Below are 22,850 nucleotides of genomic sequence, written 5' to 3'. Positions count from 1 at the left end.
ACAATGGGTTGCCTCCCATTTAGCGCCTGTTTTACAGTCGACGGCTCGACTTCTTTTGGATTTATTGGGAGAAAATTAGTGCGACACGCTCCACTTCCTCGGGAGCACCATTCGGGTAGTAATGCTTAACTCGTTGCCCATTCACTTTGAACGACGGACCGTCTCGTCCTCGTATTTCGATTACTCCTTGTGGGGTGGCGCTCAGGACTACGAATGGTCCCGACCAACGGGACTTGAGCTTTCCCGGAAATAGTCGTAGTCGAGAATTGAATAGCAGGACTTGGTCACCTGCCCGGAACTCTCGCTTCGTAATTCTTTTGTCATGCCACTTTTTCGTCTTTTCTTTGTAAATCTTGGCATTTTCGTAAGCATCATTTCTGAACTCCTCCATTTCGTTGAGTTGAAGCAATCGACGATCGCCGGTAGCTGTTTGATCGAAATTGAGCTTTTTGACTGCCCAATAAGCTCGGTGCTCCAATTCCACTGGCAGGTGGCACGCTTTCCCATACACGAGTTTGTACGGAGACATCCCAATCGGTGTTTTGAATGCGGTTCGATAGGCCCAAAGTGCATCATCGAGCTTCAATGCCCAATCTTTTCGGTTCGTGCTCACGGTCTTCTCCAGAATCTGTTTGATTTCTCGGTTTGACAACTCAGCAAGGCCATTTGTCTGCGGATGATAGGCAAGCGCAATTTTGTGTCGGATTCCCAACTTGTTCGTGAGATTAGTGAGCAGTTTGTTGCAGAAGTGAGATCCTTCATCGCTAATGATTGCCCTGGGTGTCCCAAACCTCGAGAAGATGTTCTTGTGGAAGAATTTGAGGACCGTACGAGCATCGTTGGTGGTGGTGGCAATCGCTTCGACCCATTTGGACACGTAGTCCACGGCAAGCAAAATGTATAACTTCCCGTTCGAAGATGGGAATGGTCCCATGAAGTCTATGCCCCAAACATCGAAAAGCTCCACCTCTTGCATGTTGTTCAAAGGCATTTGGCTTTTGTTGGACAGGTTCCCTGTTCGTTGGCATCGATCACACCGTTTTACGAACTCGTAACTATCTCGGAAAAGGGTTGGCCAAAAGAAGCCTGACTGCAGAACCTTGGCGGCAGTGCGAGATTCCCCGTGATGCCCGCCACAAGGTGAAGAGTGGCAATGTGTGAGAATCTCACGTACTTCTGTTTCCGGAACACATCTTCGGATGACACGATCGGGGCCGGTTCTGAAAAGCAATGGCTCGTCCCAAAGATAGAAACGACTGTCGTGAAGGAATTTTTTCTTTTGGTGATACGAAAGATCGTCAGGAATGATTCCACTGGCCAAGAAGTTGGCCACATCAGCATACCACGGAGTGTGAGTACTAATGGCGAGCAGTTGCTCGTCTGGGAAGGATTCCTGAATATTTCCTTCAGCTGGAACTTCTTCTAGTATGAGTCTGGAAAGATGATCTGCTACCACATTCTCGCTCCCCTTCTTGTCTCTGATTTCCAAGTCGAACTCCTGGAGTAGGAGTACCCATCTGATGAGTCTGGGCTTGGCGTCCTTCTTTGCGAACAAGTAACGAATAGCTGCGTGGTCGGTGTAAATGATCACCTGAGACCCCAAAATATACGGTCTGAACTTGTCAACAGCATAAACGACAGCAAGCATTTCCTTTTCGGTCGTTGAATAGTTCTTCTGTGCCTGGTCAAGTGTACGACTCGAATAGTAGATGGCTTTGAAGATTTTGTCCCTCCTTTGTCCCAATACTGCACCTACAGCATAGTCGCTCGCATCGCACATGATCTCGAATGGTTCCTCCCAATTGGGAGTAATCATAATCGGTGATTGGGTTAGCTTCTCCTTGAGAAACGTGAAAGCCTGCAAACAAGCAGAATCAAAATCAAAGACAGCTTCCTTCTCAAGCAAATGACATAATGGTTTTACTATTTTCGAAAAATCTTTAATGAATCTACGGTAAAACCCAGCATGCCCTAAAAAACTTCTAACTCCCTTCACATCCTTCGGTGGAGGCAATTTTTCAATCGTTTCGATTTTTGCCCTATCCACCTCAAGACCCTTTTTCGAGACCTTGTGGCCTAGAACAATACCTTCACGAACCATAAAATGACATTTTTCCCAATTTAAAACAAGGTTCGTTTCTGTACATCTTTTCAAAACAAGTTCTAGATTGTGCACACAATGATCGAAAGACGATCCAAACACAGAAAAATCATCCATAAACACCTCAAGAAACTCTTCTACCATATCGTGAAATATAGACATCATACAACGTTGAAAGGTAGCAGGCGCATTACACAAACCGAAAGGCATCCTACGAAATGCAAAAGTACCGTAGGGGCAAGTAAAAGTAGTTTTCTCTTGGTCTTCCGGGGCGATTGAAATTTGATTGTACCCCGAATAACCATCAAGAAAACAGTAATACTCGAAACCTCCTAGCCTGTCTAGCATTTGATCGATAAAGGGAAGGGGGAAATGGTCTTTTCTAGTGGCTGCATTCAATAATCGGTAATCGAAGCATACACGCCACCCAGTGACTGTTCTAGACGGAATAAGTTCATTTTTGTCATTCACAATAACCGTCATCCCACCCCTTTTTGGCACAACCTGCACCGGACTGACCCACGGACTGTCAGAAATTGCATAAATCATACCAGCGCCTAACAATTTCAAGACTTCTTTTTTGACTACCTCTTTCATTGACGGGTTTAACCGCCTCTGAGGTTGGACTCTCGGTTTATAGACGTCTTCCATTAGAATTTTGTGTTGAACAATAGACGGGCTAATTCCCTTAATATCCTCAATAGACCAACCTATAGCTGACCTATATTCTCTAAGGACCTCCAGCAGTGTGTTTGTTTCGGCCTCGCTCAAACTAGAAGAAATAATCACCGGATAAGTCTTGTCTGCTCCAAGAAAAGCATAACAAAGATAATCCGGTAATTGCTTCAATTCCAATACGGGGGCCGTTTTCACACTAACTGGTATCTCGGGGACGATCCCTACCTCGTCTATGCCTAAAATCTCGGCACACTCAAGAAACAACACGCAGTCAAGCACATCATTTTCAATAGGGGTTTCGGGGGAGGCAGAATGCAAATCAATAGAATTAACAATGCAGTGCTCAATAGAATCACACAATTCATACAAATCAAAAAAGGAGGAAACACAGTCCTCGATCACGTCTATTCTACTGCAATGCTCAACATGCTCAGAGTGTTTAAATGCATCTGTCAAATTAAAAACAACTTCTTCCCCATTTACCCTAAGCATTAAAGATCCTAATTCCATATCAATCATCGCCTTACCAGTGGCTAAGAATGGACGACCTAAAATGATTGGTGCTTCATCATCTTCAGGCATTTCAAGTACCACAAAATCAACAGGCAAAATGAATTTATCTACTTTAACTAGCACATCTTCTACAATCCCATCGGGATATTTCAATGAACGATCAGCTAGCTGTAAAGTCATGCGAGTGCGGTTCAAATTTCCTAAGCCCAGTTTTAGAAACACAGACATAGGCATCAAATTAATACTTGCCCCCAAATCACATAAAGCTTTATCGAAAGTGGAATTGCCAATAATACAAGGAATAGTGTAACTCCCTGGATCTTTCATTTTTGGTGGTAGATTCGACTGAAGAATGGCACTGCAAGTTGCCGTGAGTGTCACTGGTGTGTCTTCTTCGATTCGAATTTTCTTGGATAGGACTTCCCTCATGAACTTGGTGTAGTTTGGCATTACCTCCAAGGCTTCTGCAAAAGGGATGTTGATTCGAATCTGCTTGATCTTTTCAATGAACTTCTTCAATTGATCCTTGAACTTCTTCTTCTTCTGTCTTTCTGGAAAAGGAATAGGAGTTACCAAAAGAGGGGGATTATCAGGAAAAGAAATGTTATTGGGCTTACTAGCCTCTTTTGTATTACTCCCTGAAACGGTGATTTCCGGCTCGACCGGGGTCGGTTGTACAGCTGGCCTTGGTGATTCGTCTGTCGGATAAGGAGGATCGGTCATTTGCAGACCACTTCGGGTGGTTATGGCTTGACAGCTTTCTTTTGGATTGACTTCGGTATTGCTCGGGAATCCACCTTTTGCCATTGTGGACATGGATTGGGCGATTTGCCCTATTTGCTTTTCCATGTTCTTCATTGTTGATTTCAGCCCCTCCATTTCCTGTTCTTGTCGGTGAAGACGCTCGTCATACGTTGGCCCTCGTTGCTCTCTTTGATGGTTGAAATCGGGAGGTGGTTGTAGAGCATTCTTCGGATTGGCATAGGAGAAGTTCTCGTGATTCCGAATTCCCGGGTGGTAATGAGTAGGGTTTTGGTTCTGATTGTTGGTTCCTCGGAAATTGTTGAATCGGTGGTTCATAAAGTGTGCCTGCTCCCAATCGTCGTTTGTGGCTTGTGAGGTACTTGCTGCTGCTACTCGTTCGGTCTGTGGCCCTCGAACTGAAATTTGGGCGACCTGATTTGATAGGATCGCTAATTGTGCTGAAACTGCGGCTAAAGGTTCGAGTTGATGGACTCCGGCCACCTTTTGTACACCACTCCGTTCGGACGGCCAATGGTACGCATTCTCACACATTCGCTCGACAATGTCTCGAGCGTCTGTGGGAGTCTTGTTTTGTAATGATCCACCTGAAGCAGCATCGACTAGAGATCGGGCTGGTTGATCGAGCCCATTGTAGAATAACTCCATTTGATCCCACGGGTTGAATCCGTGTTGAGGGCATTGTCGTAATAAGTCCTTGAATCTCTCCCAAGACTCGTGCATCGGCTCTTGGCTCATCTGTCTGAAGTTGCCTACATCTCTTCGTAGTTGTGCGGTCTTCGAAGGTGGAAAGAATCGTGCCAGAAAGGCTTGTGATAATTCTTCCCAACAGGTGAGTGATCCTGGATTGAGACTCAGAAGCCAACTCTTCGCTTTGTCTCTGACAGAAAATGAGAATAGCTTCAACCGAATGGCATCATCAGAAACGCCGTTAACTTTGATCGTGTCACAAATTTCCAAGAAATTGGCAAGATGGAGATTCGGATCCGCAGTGGCTGCTCCGGAGAATTGGTTCGCCATGACCATGTTGATTAGCCCCGTTTTCAGCTCGAAGTTATTTGCGGCTATCGTCGGTTTCCTGATTCCCGAATAGTTCTCATTCATAGCTGGAGTTCGGTATTCTCGCATTGTTCGCTCGGGTGGCAGGTTCGGTCTTGGCTGCTCGTGATCTCGTCCTGGCTCTTGATCGTACTCAAAGGCCAGGTGCTCTGGATTTCCTTGATCTTCGGCCATTGGTTCACTTTGTTGGTTGCGCGTGGCCCTTAGTCTACGTAATGTTCTTTCAATCTCGGGATCGTAAGGTATGATTTCCAAATTTCGACGCCTGGGCATAAACAAAGTGAGTGGTTAAGATCAAGGTAAAAATCGAAAATAAAACAAGTAAATGGCTAAAGTAATACTCGGATAATTGGTAACACTATCAACATAGATAAAATCAAATTGGTCCCCGGCAACGGCGCCAAAAACTTGATACGCGTTTTCCTCACGTATAAATTACCGCAAGTATACGGTATCGCATTTTGCAGAACAGTGGTTCCGGATATCGATCCACAGGGACCTTGTAGATTCAAATGCTGAGTAGTGTAATTATATTATCGTTATATTATCTAGCCGATCGTAAATAAGTGGATTGGTGAGAAACCCTAATTTAAAAGCATGCAAGAACGTAAACATGCAAATATAAAATGTACGTAAAATAAAGTAACGACAACTCAACGCGGGGGACTTCGATTTAAAAGGGACTTCTAGGGCCAAATCCACCTAGGTATAATCAACAACGATCGACAAATCCACCATCTAAAATCACGTTCCTATTCGTTAACCCAGACGCTAATATACTCTAACCCCCGTCTCCAGTGTAGCTAGAGTCTACCCACAGGTCCGACGTCTCCGTTCAGAACCTGCTATTAAGAGAGCATTTAGGTCAAGTCCTTAAGGGCTACCCGAAGTGCATCACGTCTCCGTTTCCACACCCCGGGCTATGTTTTCCTAACTTCAAACAAGAAATCCTCTCTCGAGTTCATTCCTATTTAATATCAGTCTGAGAGCTGATCAACACAATCAGAAGCATTTAATACAGGAAAACATAAACGAAATCAAAACACGACAAATAGAAAGTAGAAATGACGATCGAAATCAATATATACAAGGCTTCATTACCCTAGAAGAAAATGTTCTTAGTTCATAACAAACATAGTATCAAAAGAATGTACAAAGGAAATGAAGAACAAAACGTAAAGAAATTGCGTAAGAAAAACCCAAGTCGGAACCCCCGCTGATGATTCCCGCGAAGAACCGTCGAAAACCGTAAAAAGTCGAAGAAGAATGAAGAGTGAGGGCTTGCTTCTATTTATAGTAAATTGCAAAGCTTCCTCAAGAAGCTTTGCAATTTAAAATATCTAGCCTTGAAAAACGCGCCAGATCGCGATCCAATAAAGCCAGATCGCGATCTGGCTTCTTTAAAAAAAACGCGAACCGCCTCCCAGATCGCGATCCAGGAAGTGCGGATCGCGATCTGGGTCTGAATCTAGTCTGCCACTGGAATTTGTCACCAGATCGCGATCCGACTTTCCTGGATCGCGATCTGGGTCTGAACTTTGCACACTACTGGAATTTGCCCCCAGATCGCGATCCGGCTTTCCTGGATCGCGATCTGGGTCTTAATGACCACTTTCTCGGCTTGAAAAAAATCGGTTTCGCTTCCAAATGGCTTCGACTTGGCAACAAAAGCTAACAAAACCTAAAAAAGGAAATAAAACAAGAAACGCAATAATATACACAAATAAAGCCGAAACTCGGACGAACGAAGACCAAAACTCGAAGATTTGATAAGCAAAAATCGTGCAAAACGAACACTTATCAATAGCCGCAAACAACTTCGAGCTAAAGACGGGGCTAATCAACATGGTCATGGCGAACCAATTCTCCGGAGCAGCCACTGCAGATCCAAATCTCCATCTTGCCAATTTATTGGAGATTTGTGACACAATCAAAGTTAACGGTGTTTCTGATGATGCCATCCGGTTGAAGCTATTCTCATTTTCTGTCAGAGATAAAGCGAAGAGTTGGCTTCTGAGTCTTAATCCAGGATCACTCACATGTTGGGAAGAATTATCACAAGCCTTTCTGGCACGATTCTTTCCACCCTCGAAGACCGCACAATTACGAAGAGATGTAGGCAACTTCAGACAGATGAGCCAAGAGCCGATGCACGAGTCTTGGGAGAGATTCAAGGACTTATTACGACAATGCCCTCAACACGGATTCAACCCGTGGGACCAAATGGAGTTATTCTACAATGGGCTCGATCAACCAGCCCGATCTTTAGTCGATGCTGCTTCAGGTGGATCATTGCAAAACAAGACTCCCACAGACGCTCGAGACATTGTCGAGCGAATGTGTGAGAATGCTTACCATTGGCCGTCCGAACGGAGTGGTATACAAAAGGTGGCCGGAGTCCACCAACTCGATCCTTTAGCCGCAGTTTCAGCACAATTAGCGACCCTATCAAATCAGGTCGCCCAAATTTCAGTTCGAGGGCCACAGATCGAACGAGTAGCAGCAGCAAGTACTTCACAAGTCACAAACGACGATTGGGAGCAGGCACACTTTATGAACCACCGATTCAACAATTTTCGGGGAACCCACAATCATAACCAAAACCCTACTCATTATCACCCGGGAATTCGGAATCACGAGAACTTCTCCTACGCCAATCCAAAGAATGCTCTACAACCACCTCCCGATTTCAACCATCAAAGAGAGCAACGAGGGCCAACGTACGACGAGCGTCTTCACCGACAAGAACAGGAAATGGAGGGCCTGAAATCAACAATGAAGAACATGAAAAAGCAAATAGGGCAAATCGCCCAATCCATGTCCACAATGGCAAAAGGTGAATTTCCGAGCAATACCGAAGTCAATCCAAAAGAAAGCTGTCAAGCCATAACCACCCGAAGTGGTTTGCAAATGACCGATCCTCCTTATCCGACGGACGAGTCACCAAGGCCAGCTGTACAACCGACCCCGGTCGAGCCAGAAATCACCATTTCAGGGAGTGGTACAAAAGAGGCTAGTAAGCCCAATAACATTTCTTTTCCTGATAATCCCCCTCTACTGATAACTCCTATTCCTTTTCCAGAAAGACAGAAGAAAAAAAGGTTCCAGGATCAATTGAAGAAGTTAATTGAAAAGATCAAACAGATTCGAATCAACATCCCTTTTGCAGAAGCCTTGGAGGTAATGCCAAACTACACCAAGTTCATGAAGGAAGTTCTATCCAAGAAACTTCGGATCGAAGAAGACATACCAGTGGCACTCACGGCAACTTGCAGTGCCATTCTTCAGTCGAATCTACCACGGAAAATGAAAGATCCAGGGAGTTACACTATTCCTTGTATTATTGGAAATTCTACTTTCGATAAAGCTTTATGTGATTTGGGGGCAAGTATTAATTTGATGCCTATGTCTGTGTTTCTAAAACTGGGCTTAGGAAATTTGAACCGCACTCGCATGACTTTACAACTAGCTGATCGTTCATTGAAATATCCCGATGGGGTAGTAGAAGATGTGCTAGTTAAAGTAGATAAATTCATTTTGCCTGTTGATTTTGTGGTACTTGAAATGCCTGAAGATGATGAAGCACCAATCATTTTAGGTCGTCCATTCTTAGCCACTGGTAAGGCGATGATTGATATGGAATTAGGATCTTTAATGCTTAGGGTAAATGGGGAAGAAGTTGTTTTTAATTTGACAGATGCATTTAAACACTCTGAGCATGTTGAGCGTTGCAGTAGTATAGACGTGATCGAGGACTCTGTTTCCTCCTTTTTTGATTTGAATGAATTGTGTGATTCTATTGAGCACTGCATTGTTAATTCTATTGATTTGCATTCTGCCTCCCCTGAAACTCCTATTGAAAATGATGTGCTTGATTGTGAGTTGTTTCTTGAGTGTGCCGAGATTTTAGGCGTAGACGAGGTACGAATTGTCCCCGAGATACCAGTTAGTGTGAAAACGGCCCCCGTACTGGAATTGAAACAATTACTGGATTATCTTTGTTATGCTTTTCTTGGAGCAGACAAGACTTATCCGGTGATTATTTCTTCTAGTTTGAGCGAGGCCGAAACAAACACACTGCTGGAGGTCCTTAGAGAATATAGGTCGGCTATAGGTTGGTCTATTGAGGATATAAAGGGAATTAGCCCGTCTATTGTTCAACACAAAATTCTAATGGAAGACGTCTATAAACCGAGAGTCCAACCTCAGAGGCGGTTAAACCCGTCAATGAAAGAGGTAGTCAAAAAAAAGTCTTAAAACTGTTAGGCGCTGGTATGATTTATGCAATTTCTGACAGTCCGTGGGTCAGTCCGGTACAGGTTGTGCCAAAACGGGGTGGGATGACGGTTATTGTGAATGATAAAAATGAACTTATTCCGTCTAGGACAGTCACTGGGTGGCGTGTGTGTTTCGATTACCGATTATTGAATGCAGCCACTAGAAAAGACCATTTCCCCCTTCCCTTTATCGATCAAATGCTAGACAGACTAGGAGGTTTCGAGTATTACTGTTTTCTTGATGGTTATTCGGGGTACAATCAAATTTCAATCGCCCCGGAAGACCAAGAGAAAACTACTTTTACTTGCCCCTACGGTACTTTTGCATTTCGTAGGATGCCTTTCGGGTTGTGTAATGCACCTGCTACCTTTCAACGATGTATGATGTCTATTTTTCATGATATGGTAGAAGAATTTCTTGAGGTGTTTATGGATGATTTTTCTGTGTTTGGATCGTCTTTCGATCATTGTGTGCACAATCTAGAACTTGTTTTAAAAAGATGTACAGAAACAAACCTTGTTTTAAATTGGGAAAAATGTCATTTTATGGTTCGTGAAGGTATTGTTCTAGGTCACAAGGTCTCGAAAAAGGGTCTTGAGGTGGACAGGGCAAAAATCGAAACGATTGAAAAATTGCCTCCACCGAAGGATGTCAAGGGGGTTAGAAGTTTTTTGGGGCATGCTGGGTTTTAGCGTAGATTTATTAAAGATTTTTCGAAAATAGTAAAACCATTGTGTCATTTGCTTGAGAAGGAAGCCGTCTTTGATTTTGATTCTGCTTGTTTGCAGGCTTTCACGTTTCTCAAGGAGAAGCTAACCCAATCACCGATTATGATTACTCCCAATTGGGAGGAACCATTCGAGATCATGTGCGATGCGAGCGACTATGTTGTAGGTGCAGTATTGGGACAAAGGAGGGACAAAATCTTCAAGGCAATCTACTATTCGAGTCGTACACTTGACCAAGCACAGAAGAACTATTCAACGACCGAAAAGGAAATGCTTGCTGTCGTTTATGCCGTTGACAAGTTCAGACCGTATATTTTGGGGTCTCAGGTGATCATTTACACCGACCACGCATCTATTCGATACTTGTTCGCAAAGAAGGACGCCAAGCCCCGACTCATCAGATGGGTACTCCTACTCCAGGAGTTCGACTTGGAAATCAGAGACAAAAAGGGGAGCGAGAATGTGGTAGCAGATCATCTTTCCAGACTCATACTAGAAGAAGTTCCAGCCGAAGGAAATATTCAGGAATCCTTCCCAGACGAGCAACTGCTCGCCATTAGTACTCACACTCCGTGGTATGCTGATGTGGCCAACTTCTTGGCCAGTGGAATCATTCCTGACGATCTTTCTTATCATCAAAATAAAAAATTCCTTCACGACAGTCGTTTCTATCTTTGGGACGAGCCATTGCTTTTCAGAACCGGCCCCGATCGTGTCATCCGAAGATGTGTTCCAGAAACAGAAGTACGTGAAATTCTCACACATTGCCACTCTTCACCTTGTGGCGGGCATCACGGGGAATCTCGCACAGCCGCCAAGGTTCTGCAGTCAGGCTTCTTTTGGCCAACCCTATTCCGAGATAGTTACGAGTTCGTGAAACGATGTGATCGATGCCAACGAACAGGGAACCTATCCAACAAAAGCCAAATGCCTTTGAATAACATGCAAGAGGTTGAGCTTTTCGATGTTTGGGGCATAGACTTCATGGGACCATTCCCTTCTTCGAACGGGAAGTTATACATTCTGCTTGCCGTGGACTACGTGTCCAAATGGGTTGAAGCAATTGCCACCACAGCCAACGACGCTCGTACGGTCCTCAAATTCTTTCACAAGAACATATTCTCAAGGTTTGGAACACCCAGGGCGATCATTAGCGATGAAGGATCTCACTTCTGCAACAAACTGCTCACTAATCTCACGAATAAGTTGGGGATCCGACACAAAATTGCGCTAGCCTATCATCCACAGACAAATGGCCTTGCTGAGTTGTCAAACCGAGAAATCAAACAGATTTTGGAGAAGACCGTGAGCACGAACCGAAAAGATTGGGCATTGAAGCTCGATGATGCACTTTGGGCCTATCGAACCGCATTCAAGACACCGATTGGGATGTCTCCGTACAAACTCGTGTATGGAAAAGCGTGCCACCTGCCAGTGGAATTGGAGCACCGAGCTTATTGGGCAGTCAAAAAGCTCAATTTCGATCAAACAGCTACCGGCGATCGTCGATTGCTTCAACTCAACGAAATGGAGGAGTTCAGAAATGATGCTTACGAAAATGCCAAGATTTACAAAGAAAAGACGAAAAAGTGGCATGACAAAAGAATCACAAAGCGAGAGTTCCGGGCAGGTGACCAAGTCCTGCTATTCAATTCTCGGCTACGACTATTTCCGGGAAAACTCAAGTCCCGTTGGTCGGGACCATTCGTAGTCCTGAGCGCAACCCCACAAGGAGTTATCGAAATACGAGGACGAGACGGTCCGTCGTTCAAAGTGAATGGGCAACGAGTTAAGCATTACTACCCGAATGGTGCTCCCGAGGAAGTGGAGCGTGTCGCACTAATTTTCTCCCAATAAATCCAAAAGAAGTCGAACCGTCGACTGTAAAACAGGCGCTAAATGGGAGGCAACCCATTGTTGCTCATTTTCTGTCATTTCTCTTTTGTTCTTATTTTCGTTTTTATTTTTTTTTTAGCTTTTTCGTGCATTTTTATATTTTAGGGTTCAACATCTCTATCTCACCCATTTAAATTTTCGTTTTGGCAGGTTTTAGGTGTCCCGGATCGCGATCCAGGTAAGTCGGATCGCGATCTGGGGTGTTTTTCCAGTAGCAGCCAATTTTGGGCCCGGATCGCGATCCAGGTAGGTCGGATCGCGATCTGGGGTGATTTTCCAGTAGCCACCAATTTTGGGCCCGGATCGCGATCCAGGAAAGTCGGATCGCGATCTGGGACGTTTTTCCAGAAACTGCGATTTTAAGGGCTGGATCGCGATCCAGGTAAGTCGGATCGCGATCTGGGGCCTTTTTCCAGAAGCTGCAAGGTAAGTCTCCAGATCGCGATCCGGGTATTGTGGATCGCGATCTGGGGTCGAAAAACAGTTCAAAAAGACACAAACCCCTTTCATTTTCTTATTCTCCCTTTTCTAAATTCCAAACCCTAACCCCGCCCCAATTTCAAAATCTTCAATTTCTTTCATAAAAAGCACATCAATCACACACTTGATCATCACAAATTCACGATTCGCACATTTATTCCAAGAATATGTGGGTGAATCTTCAAGAAAAGGTAAATTTTCAATCTAGTCCTCAATATTTTTTTATTTTCTTCAATTCTTTCGAATTTCTCCCAAAATTTCATGATTTTTCCCCTTGTTTGTTAATTGTGTATGCTAGTACGTGATTTTGTACTTGGTGTTGGGATTCAAAACATGAATTTGCGGGTGAACCAATGTTTAGATATAGGAATTGCCCTATTGTTCTTAATTTCGAAATGAAGGATAAAATAAAAATTTGAATGACTTGGGTTGGTTGTTTAGCTGCCTATTGTTGTATGTAGTGGTGGATTCTCACTTGGGGTGTTGTGATTGATGTATGAGGGATAGGTACCGAACAACCGGTGGAAACCAAAGGGCTTACCAAGTTGGGCACGCCAAGTGTTCGACAAAATTCCCGAACGAACTTCCAAAAGCTTTCGACCTTCCATCTCGCACAAATTCAAGCGAAATGACGTCGCCGGCCAAGAAACTCTTAAAGACGGGCGAAACCACAAAAAAAGCCCAACCCAAAGAGAAGGCTCCGGCAAAGGGAAAAGCCGCACCGAAGAAAAAGGCAGCTTCTCGAGGCACGGGAAGCCAAGAAGGCACTTCGAGCGCACCACCACCATCTCAGGTGCCGGAAGAGCAACAAACCCCACGCACGGGAAACGTGCAACTTGAGATGGGCTCCCGTGCTAATCAACACACCATCCTTGACCACGTAGTCCTCGAACCGGGAGATGAGTTTTTGTACGTGAACGTCGAGGCCAAGAGAGAATTCATACGTCGCCATAGCCGACCGTTTGTTCCAGAAAGGGAATTAGATATCTATGGCATGGAAAAAGAATCGATCAGAACAAACTTTGATCGTCGAAAATGGGAGTACTTGGCCAAACGACCGGAGGACTACAACGAGAATCTTGTGAGGCTTTTCTATGCCAATGCCGGTTTTCACGAGGGGTCGGTGGTCGTTCTTCGTGACAAAGAGGTGCGTTATGACGCCGCTACAATCAACAAATTTTTCCACATACCCGAAGTCCCGACCGAGCCATTTCAACAACTGAAGATGGCAACGACCTATGAGGAGCTGATTCAGACTCTTTGCCGTAGGGGTTCGAAGTGGAAAAAAAGAGAGCACTGGTTCCGTCGGGGGGAACTTTCAAGAGAAGCGAAGGTATGGATGTACTTCGTCAGTAGCAGGCTCATGCCCACAAAGTCGACGGCCAAGACCTATGCCCCACGTCTTACACTGATGTATGCCATTATGAAGAGGACACCTGTGAATGTGGGCGCGATAATACACGCTGAGATCCGACGATGCTTAGGTGATACCTCTCTAGGTCTGATGTTCCCTTCCATCATCACTACACTGTGTGATCGTGCAGGGGTCCCCACATACGCTGATGACCGGCTCACCAGGTCACCACAGCCTATCTTCCCTTACCACAAGCTCCAGCCAGCGAGTGGACCCCTAGGCGAGGGCGACTCAAACTTACCAGATGCTGGTCCCTCAGGTGTTCATGCAGCTCGACCAGAACAAAGGGGCAGAAGAGGCAGACAAGAAGCAGAACCACAGCTCCCGGAGTATGTCGGCCAATGGATGGATGTTATGGAGGAAAATGTGGGATGGTTCAAGAAAATGATGAAGGCCATGGCTGCAGCGCTTCAGTGCAGGACCGATGACATTGTCGAGCCAAGGCCGTTCCCACCACGGCCTTGATATGATGGAGCATCAACCTCCGCCGCCGACGAACCAGCACAAGCGGCAACCACTACACTGGTGGCGCAGGCCTGGGAGGAGCACGAGCGGGGACGACAGGAAGATGAGGGAGGAGCCAACGAGGACGATCAAGACAACTAGGGGACGTTGTGTTTTCTATCCCTTTTATTTTTTATTCTGCTTTTGAGCATAGGGACTATGCTAGAATTTAAGTTTGAGGGTGATTGGTGTGTGTTGAACCTGTTTGTTTTTTTTTTGTTCGTTTGTTTTGGGATAAGTCGTTGGATTGATATTTCGTTTACGATGTATCTTTGCTAGGCTTTGTTTTTATTTTATTTTATTTATCTTATTTTGATTTGGTCTTTTGCATGCATATCATATAATTTAGTTTCGTTTATGTATTTTGATTTCTGTTATTGTGTTATGTTTGTCACATGCATTTCATTTAGGATCGAGTGTAATTTGCATTTCCGGGTTCTATTGAAGCAAAGCAATTAATGAATTAGTAGATGGGCTAGTTGATTTTAAAATTGAAATTATGGATCACCGGCTAATTATAGATGAACCTTCCGACTGCGTTTTTGCAACTTGTGTGGATAGCCTTTCGAATCCTTTCCGATTAAGCTTGAGCGCATTTTTCTGAGGGGTATAATAGCATGAGGTTTGGGGGGCAAGTTATAATTGAATTATGTGTTCACGATTTCGAGTTGTTGGCTAGAAGTTCTATCAAGGGTCTTTACGTTTTTTTTCGATAAAAAAAAAAAAGAAAAAAAAAAAAAAAAAGAAGAAAAAAAAAGAAGAAGAAAGAAAGTTGTGATGAAAATCACACAATTTCGTTGTTGTCATTTCTTATTGAATAAAAAGACCTACTTATGCCCAACTCGAGTTTTTGAATTTCAGAATCAAAACTTACTTTTCACCCATATTTCTACTCAAAACCCTCGATGATTTTGTTTATTGTTTAATTATGGATTCTTGAGTCTATCTTTCATTTTGGTGTAGAAACAACTAAATGCGTCGGTAGGAAAGTCGAATACCTTAAAGCCATGGGCCATTATGAGATTTTAGGTTATCTAGCTCGTTTTATCTTTCGAATTAATTGCAATGCTTTGACCAATCCGGCAACTTTGTGGGTGTGTTGTCTGAAAACCCTCACGAGACACAACTCGTCCTTTGGGGGTACCCAGGGGTTCAAAGGCTTGTTGCATACGCTAAATGCAATCGTGATTCCCTACGTTAGTGGCCTAGTTTAGTTTGTTGTTTTTATTTCATTTTTGTTGTAGTTTCGTTTTGATTTACTCGGGACGAGTAAAGATCTAAGTTTGAGGGTGTGATAAGTGTTCGTTTTGCACGATTTTTGCTTATCAAATCTTCGAGTTTTGGTCTTCGTTCGTCCGAGTTTCGGCTTTATTTGTATATATTATTGCGTTTCTTGTTTTATTTCCTTTTTTAGGTTTTGTTAGCTTTTGTTGCCAAGTCGAAGCCATTTGGAAGCGAAACCGATTTTTGAAGCCGAGAAAGTGGCCATTAAGACCCAGATCGCGATCCAGGAAAGTCGGATCGCAATCTGGATGCAAATTCCAGTAGCGAGCAAGTTCAGACCCAGATCGCGATCCAGGAATGTCGGATCGCGATCTGGTGACAAATTCCAGTAGCATCGTGATTTTGGGGCAGATCGCGATCCGCACTTCCTGGATCGCGATCTGGGATGGCGGTTCACGTTTTTTCGAGAAGCCAGATCGCGATCTGACTTTATTGGATCGCGATCTGGCACGATTTTCGAGGGCAGATATTTTCAAAAGCAAAGCTTCTTGAGGAAGCTTTGCAATTTACTATAAATAGAAGCAAGCCCTCATTCTTCGTTGCTTCTTCGACTTTTTACGGTTTTCGACAGTTCTTCGCGGGAATCATCAACGGGGGTTCCGACTTGGGTTTTTCTTACGCAATTTCTTTACGTTTTGTTCTTCATTTCCTTTGTACATTCTTTTGATACTATGTTTGTTATGAACTAAGAACATTTTCTTCTAGGGCAATGAAGCCTTGTATATATTGATTTCGATCGTCATTTCTGTTATCTATTTGTCGTGTTTTGATTTCGTTTATGTTTTCTTGTATTAAATGCTTCTGATTGTGTTGATCAGCTCTCAGATTGATATTAAATAGGAATGAACTCGAGAGAGGATTTCTTGTTTGAAGTTAGGAAAACATAGCTCGGGGTGTGGAAACGGAGACGTGATGCACTTCGGGTAGCCCTTAAGGACTTGGCCTAAATGCTCTCTTAATAGCAGGTTCTGAACGGAGACGTCGGACCTGTGGGTAGACTCTAACTACACTGGAGACGGGGGTTAGAGTACTTTAGCGTCTGGGTTAACGAATAGGAATGTGGCGTTAGATAACGGATTTGTAGATCGTTGTTGATTATATATAGGTGGATTTGGCCCTAGAAGTCCCCTTTAAATCGAAGTCCCCCCGCGTTGAGTTGTCGTACTTTATTTACGTACATTCCATATTTGCATGTTTACGATCTTGCATGCTTTTAAATTAGGGTTTATCACCAATCCACTTATTTACGATCGGCTAGATAATATAACGATAATATAATTACACTACTCAGCATTTGAATCTACAAGGTCCCTGTGGATCGATATCCGGAACCACTGTTCTGCAAAATGCGATACCGTATACTTGCGGTAATTTATACGTGAGGAAAACGCGTATCAGAATTCGAAGGATATCAAATTCAATTTCTATAGGCGGTTCATCAAAGATTTCTCCAAGGTGGCCAAACCATTGTGCAATTTGTTGGAGAAGGATATCAAATTCAATTTCAATGACGAATGCCTCAAAGCCTTCGACGACTTGAAAACAAGGTTAGTAACTGCCCCTATTATTGTTGTGCCCGATTGGAATGAACCTTTTGAGCTTATGTGTGATGCCAGCGATTTTGCGGTAGGTGCCGTGTTAGGTCAAAGAAAGAATAAAATTTTTCATTCAATTTACTATGCTAGTAAAACTCTCAACGATGCACAATTGAATTATACCACCACTGAAAAAGAGTTGCTAGCAGTTGTTTTTGCATTCGAAAAATTTAGATCATATCTTATAGGCACCAAAGTCATTGTCTTCACGGATCACTCGGCTTTAAAATATTTGATAGAAAAGAAAGAGGCAAAACCTAGACTTTTTAGGTGGGTGTTATTGTTGCAAGAGTTCGACTTGGAAATTCGTGACCGTAAGGGTAGCGAAAACCAAGTAGCCGATCACTTATCTAGGCTAGAAACGGAAGTCAAAGATCCAATTTGCATTAATGAAAATTTTCCGGATGAACAATTGCTTGTTATTAATAATCAAGAAGTACCATGGTATGCGGATTTTGTGAATTATTTAGTTAGCCATGTACTACCACCCGAGCTCACTTTTCATCAACGAAAAAAGTTTTTACACGATGTGAATTTCTACTTTTGGGAAGAACCCTTTCTGTTTAGACAATGCAGCGATTTAGTCATTCGAAGATGTGTACCGGAAAGCGAGCAAGGAGATATACTCTTCCACTGCCATGGCTCGGATTATGCGGGACATTATGGAGGAGAGCGCACGGTGAGAAAGGTGCTTCAATCAGGTTTCTTTTGGCCAACTTTGTTTAAAGATTGCTATAATTTTGTTTCAAGTTGTGATAGATGCCAGCGAGTTGGTAATATTTCAAGGAGGCACGAACTCCCATTAAATACAATGATCGAAGTAGAGCCCTTTGATGTATGGGGGATAGATTTTATGGGACCTTTTGTCCCATCATTCAATAACTTATACATCTTAGTGGCCGTCGATTATGTATCTAAATGGGTTGAGGCGGCCGCCTTTCCTACTAATGATTCTGCAGTGGTTTGTGCTTTCTTAAAAAGACAGATTTTCACTCGTTTTGGAACGCCACGAGCAATTATTAGTGATGGAGGCACTCACTTTTGCAATAAACAATTCGAAGCACTCTTCGCCAAGTATGGAGTAAAGCACAAGGTCGCGTTGGCATACCACCCTCAGACGAACGGGCAAGCCGAGGTAACGAATCGTGAAATCAAAAACATCCTCGAAAAGGTTGTGAGTCCTACCCGGAAAGATTGGTCGAGAAAATTGGATGATGCACTTTGGGCATATCGTACAGCTTACAAAACTCCACTTGGGATGACACCGTTTCGTTTGATTTATGGCAAGGCATGTCATCTACCGGTTGAATTGGAGCATAATGCGTTTTGGGCAATTAAAAAGCTGAATTTCGATATTGAAGCGTGCAAGGAGAAACGAATGCTGCAACTCAACGAGCTCGATGAATTGAGATTGAATGCGTATGAAAGCAATCGTGTATACAAGGAGAAAACCAAGCGTTGGCACGATAACAAGATATTGCATCGAGAATTTCAAAAGGGGCAATTGGTTCTCCTCTACAACTCCCGTCTAAAGTTGTTTCCGGGAAAACTCAAGTCAAGATGGTCCGGACCGTTTACTATACTCGACGTATTTCCGCATGGCGCAGTCGAAGTATTGGACCCCGAGACCGAAAAATCGTTCAAGGTCAATGGACAACGCCTCAAGCATTATCATGGAGGGGAATTCAATCGCCAAGTGACTTCGGTCACGTTAGCTTGAACAAAGAAGCAGACAAAATCCGGCTGAAGACTGTAAACTTAGCGCTTCTCGGGAGGCAACCCGAGCTTTCGTTTTTTTTTTATTATTTTACTTTATGTCACTTTAAATTTTTAGTTTTGCTTTTATTTCATTTTATTTAAAAAAAAAAAAAAAGTTTCAGGGGCACTAATAAGAAGTTTTTATTTTGCCGGGACCTAAATGCAATTATTCACACGGCCGTGCAAGAAAAAGGGAGGAATCTCACACGGCCGTGTGAGATTTCAGATGAGCTACTGTCCAAATTGGCCAATTGGTGCGGCCGTGCGGATTTATGCCTACAATCTCGCACGGCCGTCCGAAATGTAAAGGGGCTCCTGCCCAAATTTGCAAAACGGTGCGGCCGTGCGGATATCTTCACAAAATCCCGCACGGCCGTCCGAAAGTAAAAACAGCTACTGCCCATATCAGGCTATTGGCACGGCCGTGCGGATTTTAGGCCAAAAATCCCGCACGGCCGTCCGAGGGGAAAAACCGGGCGTTTTAAATAGGGGTTTTCCAAACCCCAATTTTCACAATTCCAATCCCCACTTCTCTCCTAATTCGAACCCTAACCCCCTCTTTTCAAAATTTTCGATTTTCTTGAACAATTTCACCGAAGATTCACCAAATCCACACATATTGTTACTTATCTCGGTGGTTTGTTGTTGATTTGCACAGGGAGGATTCAAGAACAAGCAATTGTCTCCAAAAACCCATTCCACCAAGAACGCCCACAAGGTGTTTGACGAATTGTCCGACTCAAGTTTGGGGGAAATTTTGCAAATCAATCCACTCCTAATCCCTTCTACACACATTCTCAAGTCATGGGGAAACGAGGACGTGACGGAGAGGGCACTTCACAAGGCGAGGGCACTTCAAAAGGCAAGGGAAAGGGAAAGAAAACCGACCAAATTCCGACCCCCGACGACGACGCTTTTTGTGTCGAAGGCGCTAGTGCTCGTTTCGAGAAGCAAAAGGGGAAGAAACTAGTGACGGAGCGTGCCTATGAGATCACCCTTCCACAATTTGCCCCATTACATCAAGAATTTCTACGACGAGGTTGGCAAGCATTATTGGAACCGGAGGGTTCGATCAACCTATCATTGGTCCGCGAGTTCTACGCCAACAACCGTATCCTCCTCACAACAGATCGGAACTCGAGCACGGTTCGAGGAAAGAAGGTCGATTGGTGTGCCTACGCAATCAACTCTTTTTATCACCTCCGACACACGACGCCATTCAATTGGGGCAATTGCATCTTGCGGTCACACGAGATCAAATCGCCGAGGTGTTGTGCGATGGACCCCCCATTTGGTCCGAACTATCAACCGAAGAAAAGTACGAGTTAGAGTGGAAATGCATCAACCAAGTAGGCAAGGCGTGCCTTACGTTCATATGTGCCAACCTCATTCCCACCCGCTCGTGGACTCGCGTGGACCCCGAACGGAGCGCTCTTGCATACTACATCCTCAAGGGCACACCGATCAACATTGGCGTAATCATATCCGACCGATTTTGGACCTCCATGGTCAACAACTCCAAGGGGTTTTATTTCCCTTGCCTCGTTATCGGGCTATGCAAGAAGGCGAAAAATCATCCCTTGGAGGTCTATCGAAAAATTCTTATAAGATCTTTCTTCTTCTTCGAAAAAAAAAAACAAATAATAATAACAATAGATATATATGTGCATCTTCATATATATATATATCTAAGTTCTTTGATTCGATAAAAAAAAAAAAAAAAAAAAAAAAAAAAAAAAAAAAAAAAAAAAAAAGAAGAAGAAGAATAGATTATAAGGGAGAAATAAGGACTAGTTGTTGAATTGTGTTGAAAACTCGAGTCATTGCCTCAAAGGCAAAAGTGTTGACGTGTGAATTTTGGAGAATCGAGTTTATTTAAGTCCCTAGAGGTGAATTTATTGTTTCAAACGCCTATCTTTCAAATTTTGGCGTAATCACCTCAATTCAAGAAAAATTAGCCACACATTCCCATATTACCTACCTCGGACCAAAGAGCCTAACAATTGAAAGCCACAAAGTCCCAATGATCCCAATAGCTTATTGTTCAATATTAGTTGAGTAAAATAATTTGGTGAGTATTTGGAGTCAAATATATGCATGTAAGTATAAATTCTTTCTATCTTTAACGTGCAAATATTGGATACTTGAAGCAATTGTATGATTTGTGATTTTTGGTAATGGTGAGTGACTAACTACCGTTGAATGTTAAGCTTGCGAATACCTAGGAATTATCATCATAATTGCAAGTTCTGAAAACGCGAAGTTGACCAATCGATCTATGTAATGAGATGTATGGTTTTGTTTTGTGCTCTTAATTTGATTTTACTTGAGGACAAGCAAAAGTTCAAGTTTGGGGGTGTGTTAAGTGTATATTTATACACTTAATTGTACCTTTTAATTGGAGCTTTTGATGTGTTTTAATGATAATTGGTGCTTAAAATGGTCGTTATTTGTATTTTAGGTGCAAATTGAAGAATTGGCAACTTATGGGGTGAAAACTGCAAATTCAGAGAAAAAGTGGGCCAAAAGTGAAAAAATCAGATTTCTGAAGAATTAAAGACCACGGCCGTCCGGAGGGTCGTGATGGCGCAGTGAAGGAATTTTAATTACACAAGGAAACCCACCCTATTATATTTTTGCACCCTATTTAAAGGCCAAGAGCACACAATTAGGATTATCTTTTTACCTTTCATCTTTAATCTTTAGTTTTTATTTTTCATCTTTCTACACGCAATCAAGGAGCACAAGAACGAAGACGAAGACTTGACGACTCTTCATCACAGTTCTCCTCTTTTATTAGCTTTTATGGTTTTTCGTATTTTTATTATGTTTTTCGTTACGAACATGAGTAGCTAAGTTTTTATTCTAGGATTTTGTTGGAACCCTGTGTGGTAATTCGAACCTCTTTTTCGACTTTTATGCAAGTTTAATTCTTCGATTATTTCTTCTATTTTGATCTTATTTAGCGCATGAACGTAGCTAATTTATGTTGCTATTGGTTATTGTTAGAATTGATTGACAGATCGTTTTAATAATTAGAACAGGGATAGAAGAGCCTTCGAGTAGTTTTTCACCGAATGTGTGTGTTGATTGCATGTATTATCGTAGACATACAGATAATACCTTAGGTAGCCGTTTACGAGACTTGTTATTTAATGCTTTATTTATACTAGGTTTGCATAGACATATAGTGAATCTTTTATGAATAATAGGCTTATAGCGCAGCGACAGCTGGTTATGAGTAATTTCGTGTCTTGGGTTAATAATCGGGAATCATAACTTGCATGATAGAAGATTAATTGGGTGAAGAATTATCGCATAGGGGGAAGATAAAATCCTAGATCCGTTTTATATTGATATTTTTCTCGTGTTTAATTGCTTTCTTAATTAGTTTAATTTATTTAGTTAATTAATTTGACAACCCTGCGTAGGCTGGATAAAAATCACAATTGTTAGGATTTGGTACTTAGGATTAAATAATTTGCGTATTCCCTGTGGGATCGACATCCGACTCTCACGAGTCTACTTTACTACTTGTTTGCGATACGTACACTTGCGTGTTGGTATTTAGCACCCAACAGGGTTCGACCCGGGTTTTTTATTTTTTAATTATTTAATCAATTTTAATATTTTAAATATATATTTTCTATTTATATTTTTTCAATTTACACACTGTCTTCTATTTATTATTAAATTTTTAAAAATATAAACTATTCCCTTTATTATTTCTCACACCCAATTTTTTATTATATATTTTTTTTACTTTTCTATCTCTCCTCTCTCCATCTTCTCTCCTCTTA

At 42.8% G+C, this 22,850-nt stretch overlaps 1 protein-coding gene across 1 annotated transcript; it reads right to left on the bottom strand.

Annotated features, from left to right (window-relative positions):
- Window positions 1–3: 3 nt before the first annotated feature.
- On the bottom strand, window positions 4–6,907 carry LOC105976985 (uncharacterized). The gene has a single exon (XM_088825299.1). The coding sequence runs from the start codon at window positions 5,384–5,386 to the stop codon at window positions 62–64; it is 5,325 nt and encodes a 1,774-aa protein (XP_088681425.1). The 5' UTR covers window positions 5,387–6,907; the 3' UTR covers window positions 4–61.
- Between the last annotated feature and the right edge of the window lie 15,943 nt (window positions 6,908–22,850).

Source organism: Erythranthe guttata, chromosome 11 (genome assembly GCF_056151865.1).
Source record: "Erythranthe guttata isolate IM_541 chromosome 11, IM_541, whole genome shotgun sequence".
Taxonomy (NCBI): domain Eukaryota; kingdom Viridiplantae; phylum Streptophyta; class Magnoliopsida; order Lamiales; family Phrymaceae; genus Erythranthe; species Erythranthe guttata.
This window is presented reverse-complemented; position numbering and strand designations above follow the sequence as displayed.

Coding starts and splice junctions, on each gene's coding strand:
- LOC105976985 (XM_088825299.1), bottom strand. CDS start 5,386: ATGCCCAGGCGTCGAAATTTGGAAATCATACCTTACGATCCCGAGATT.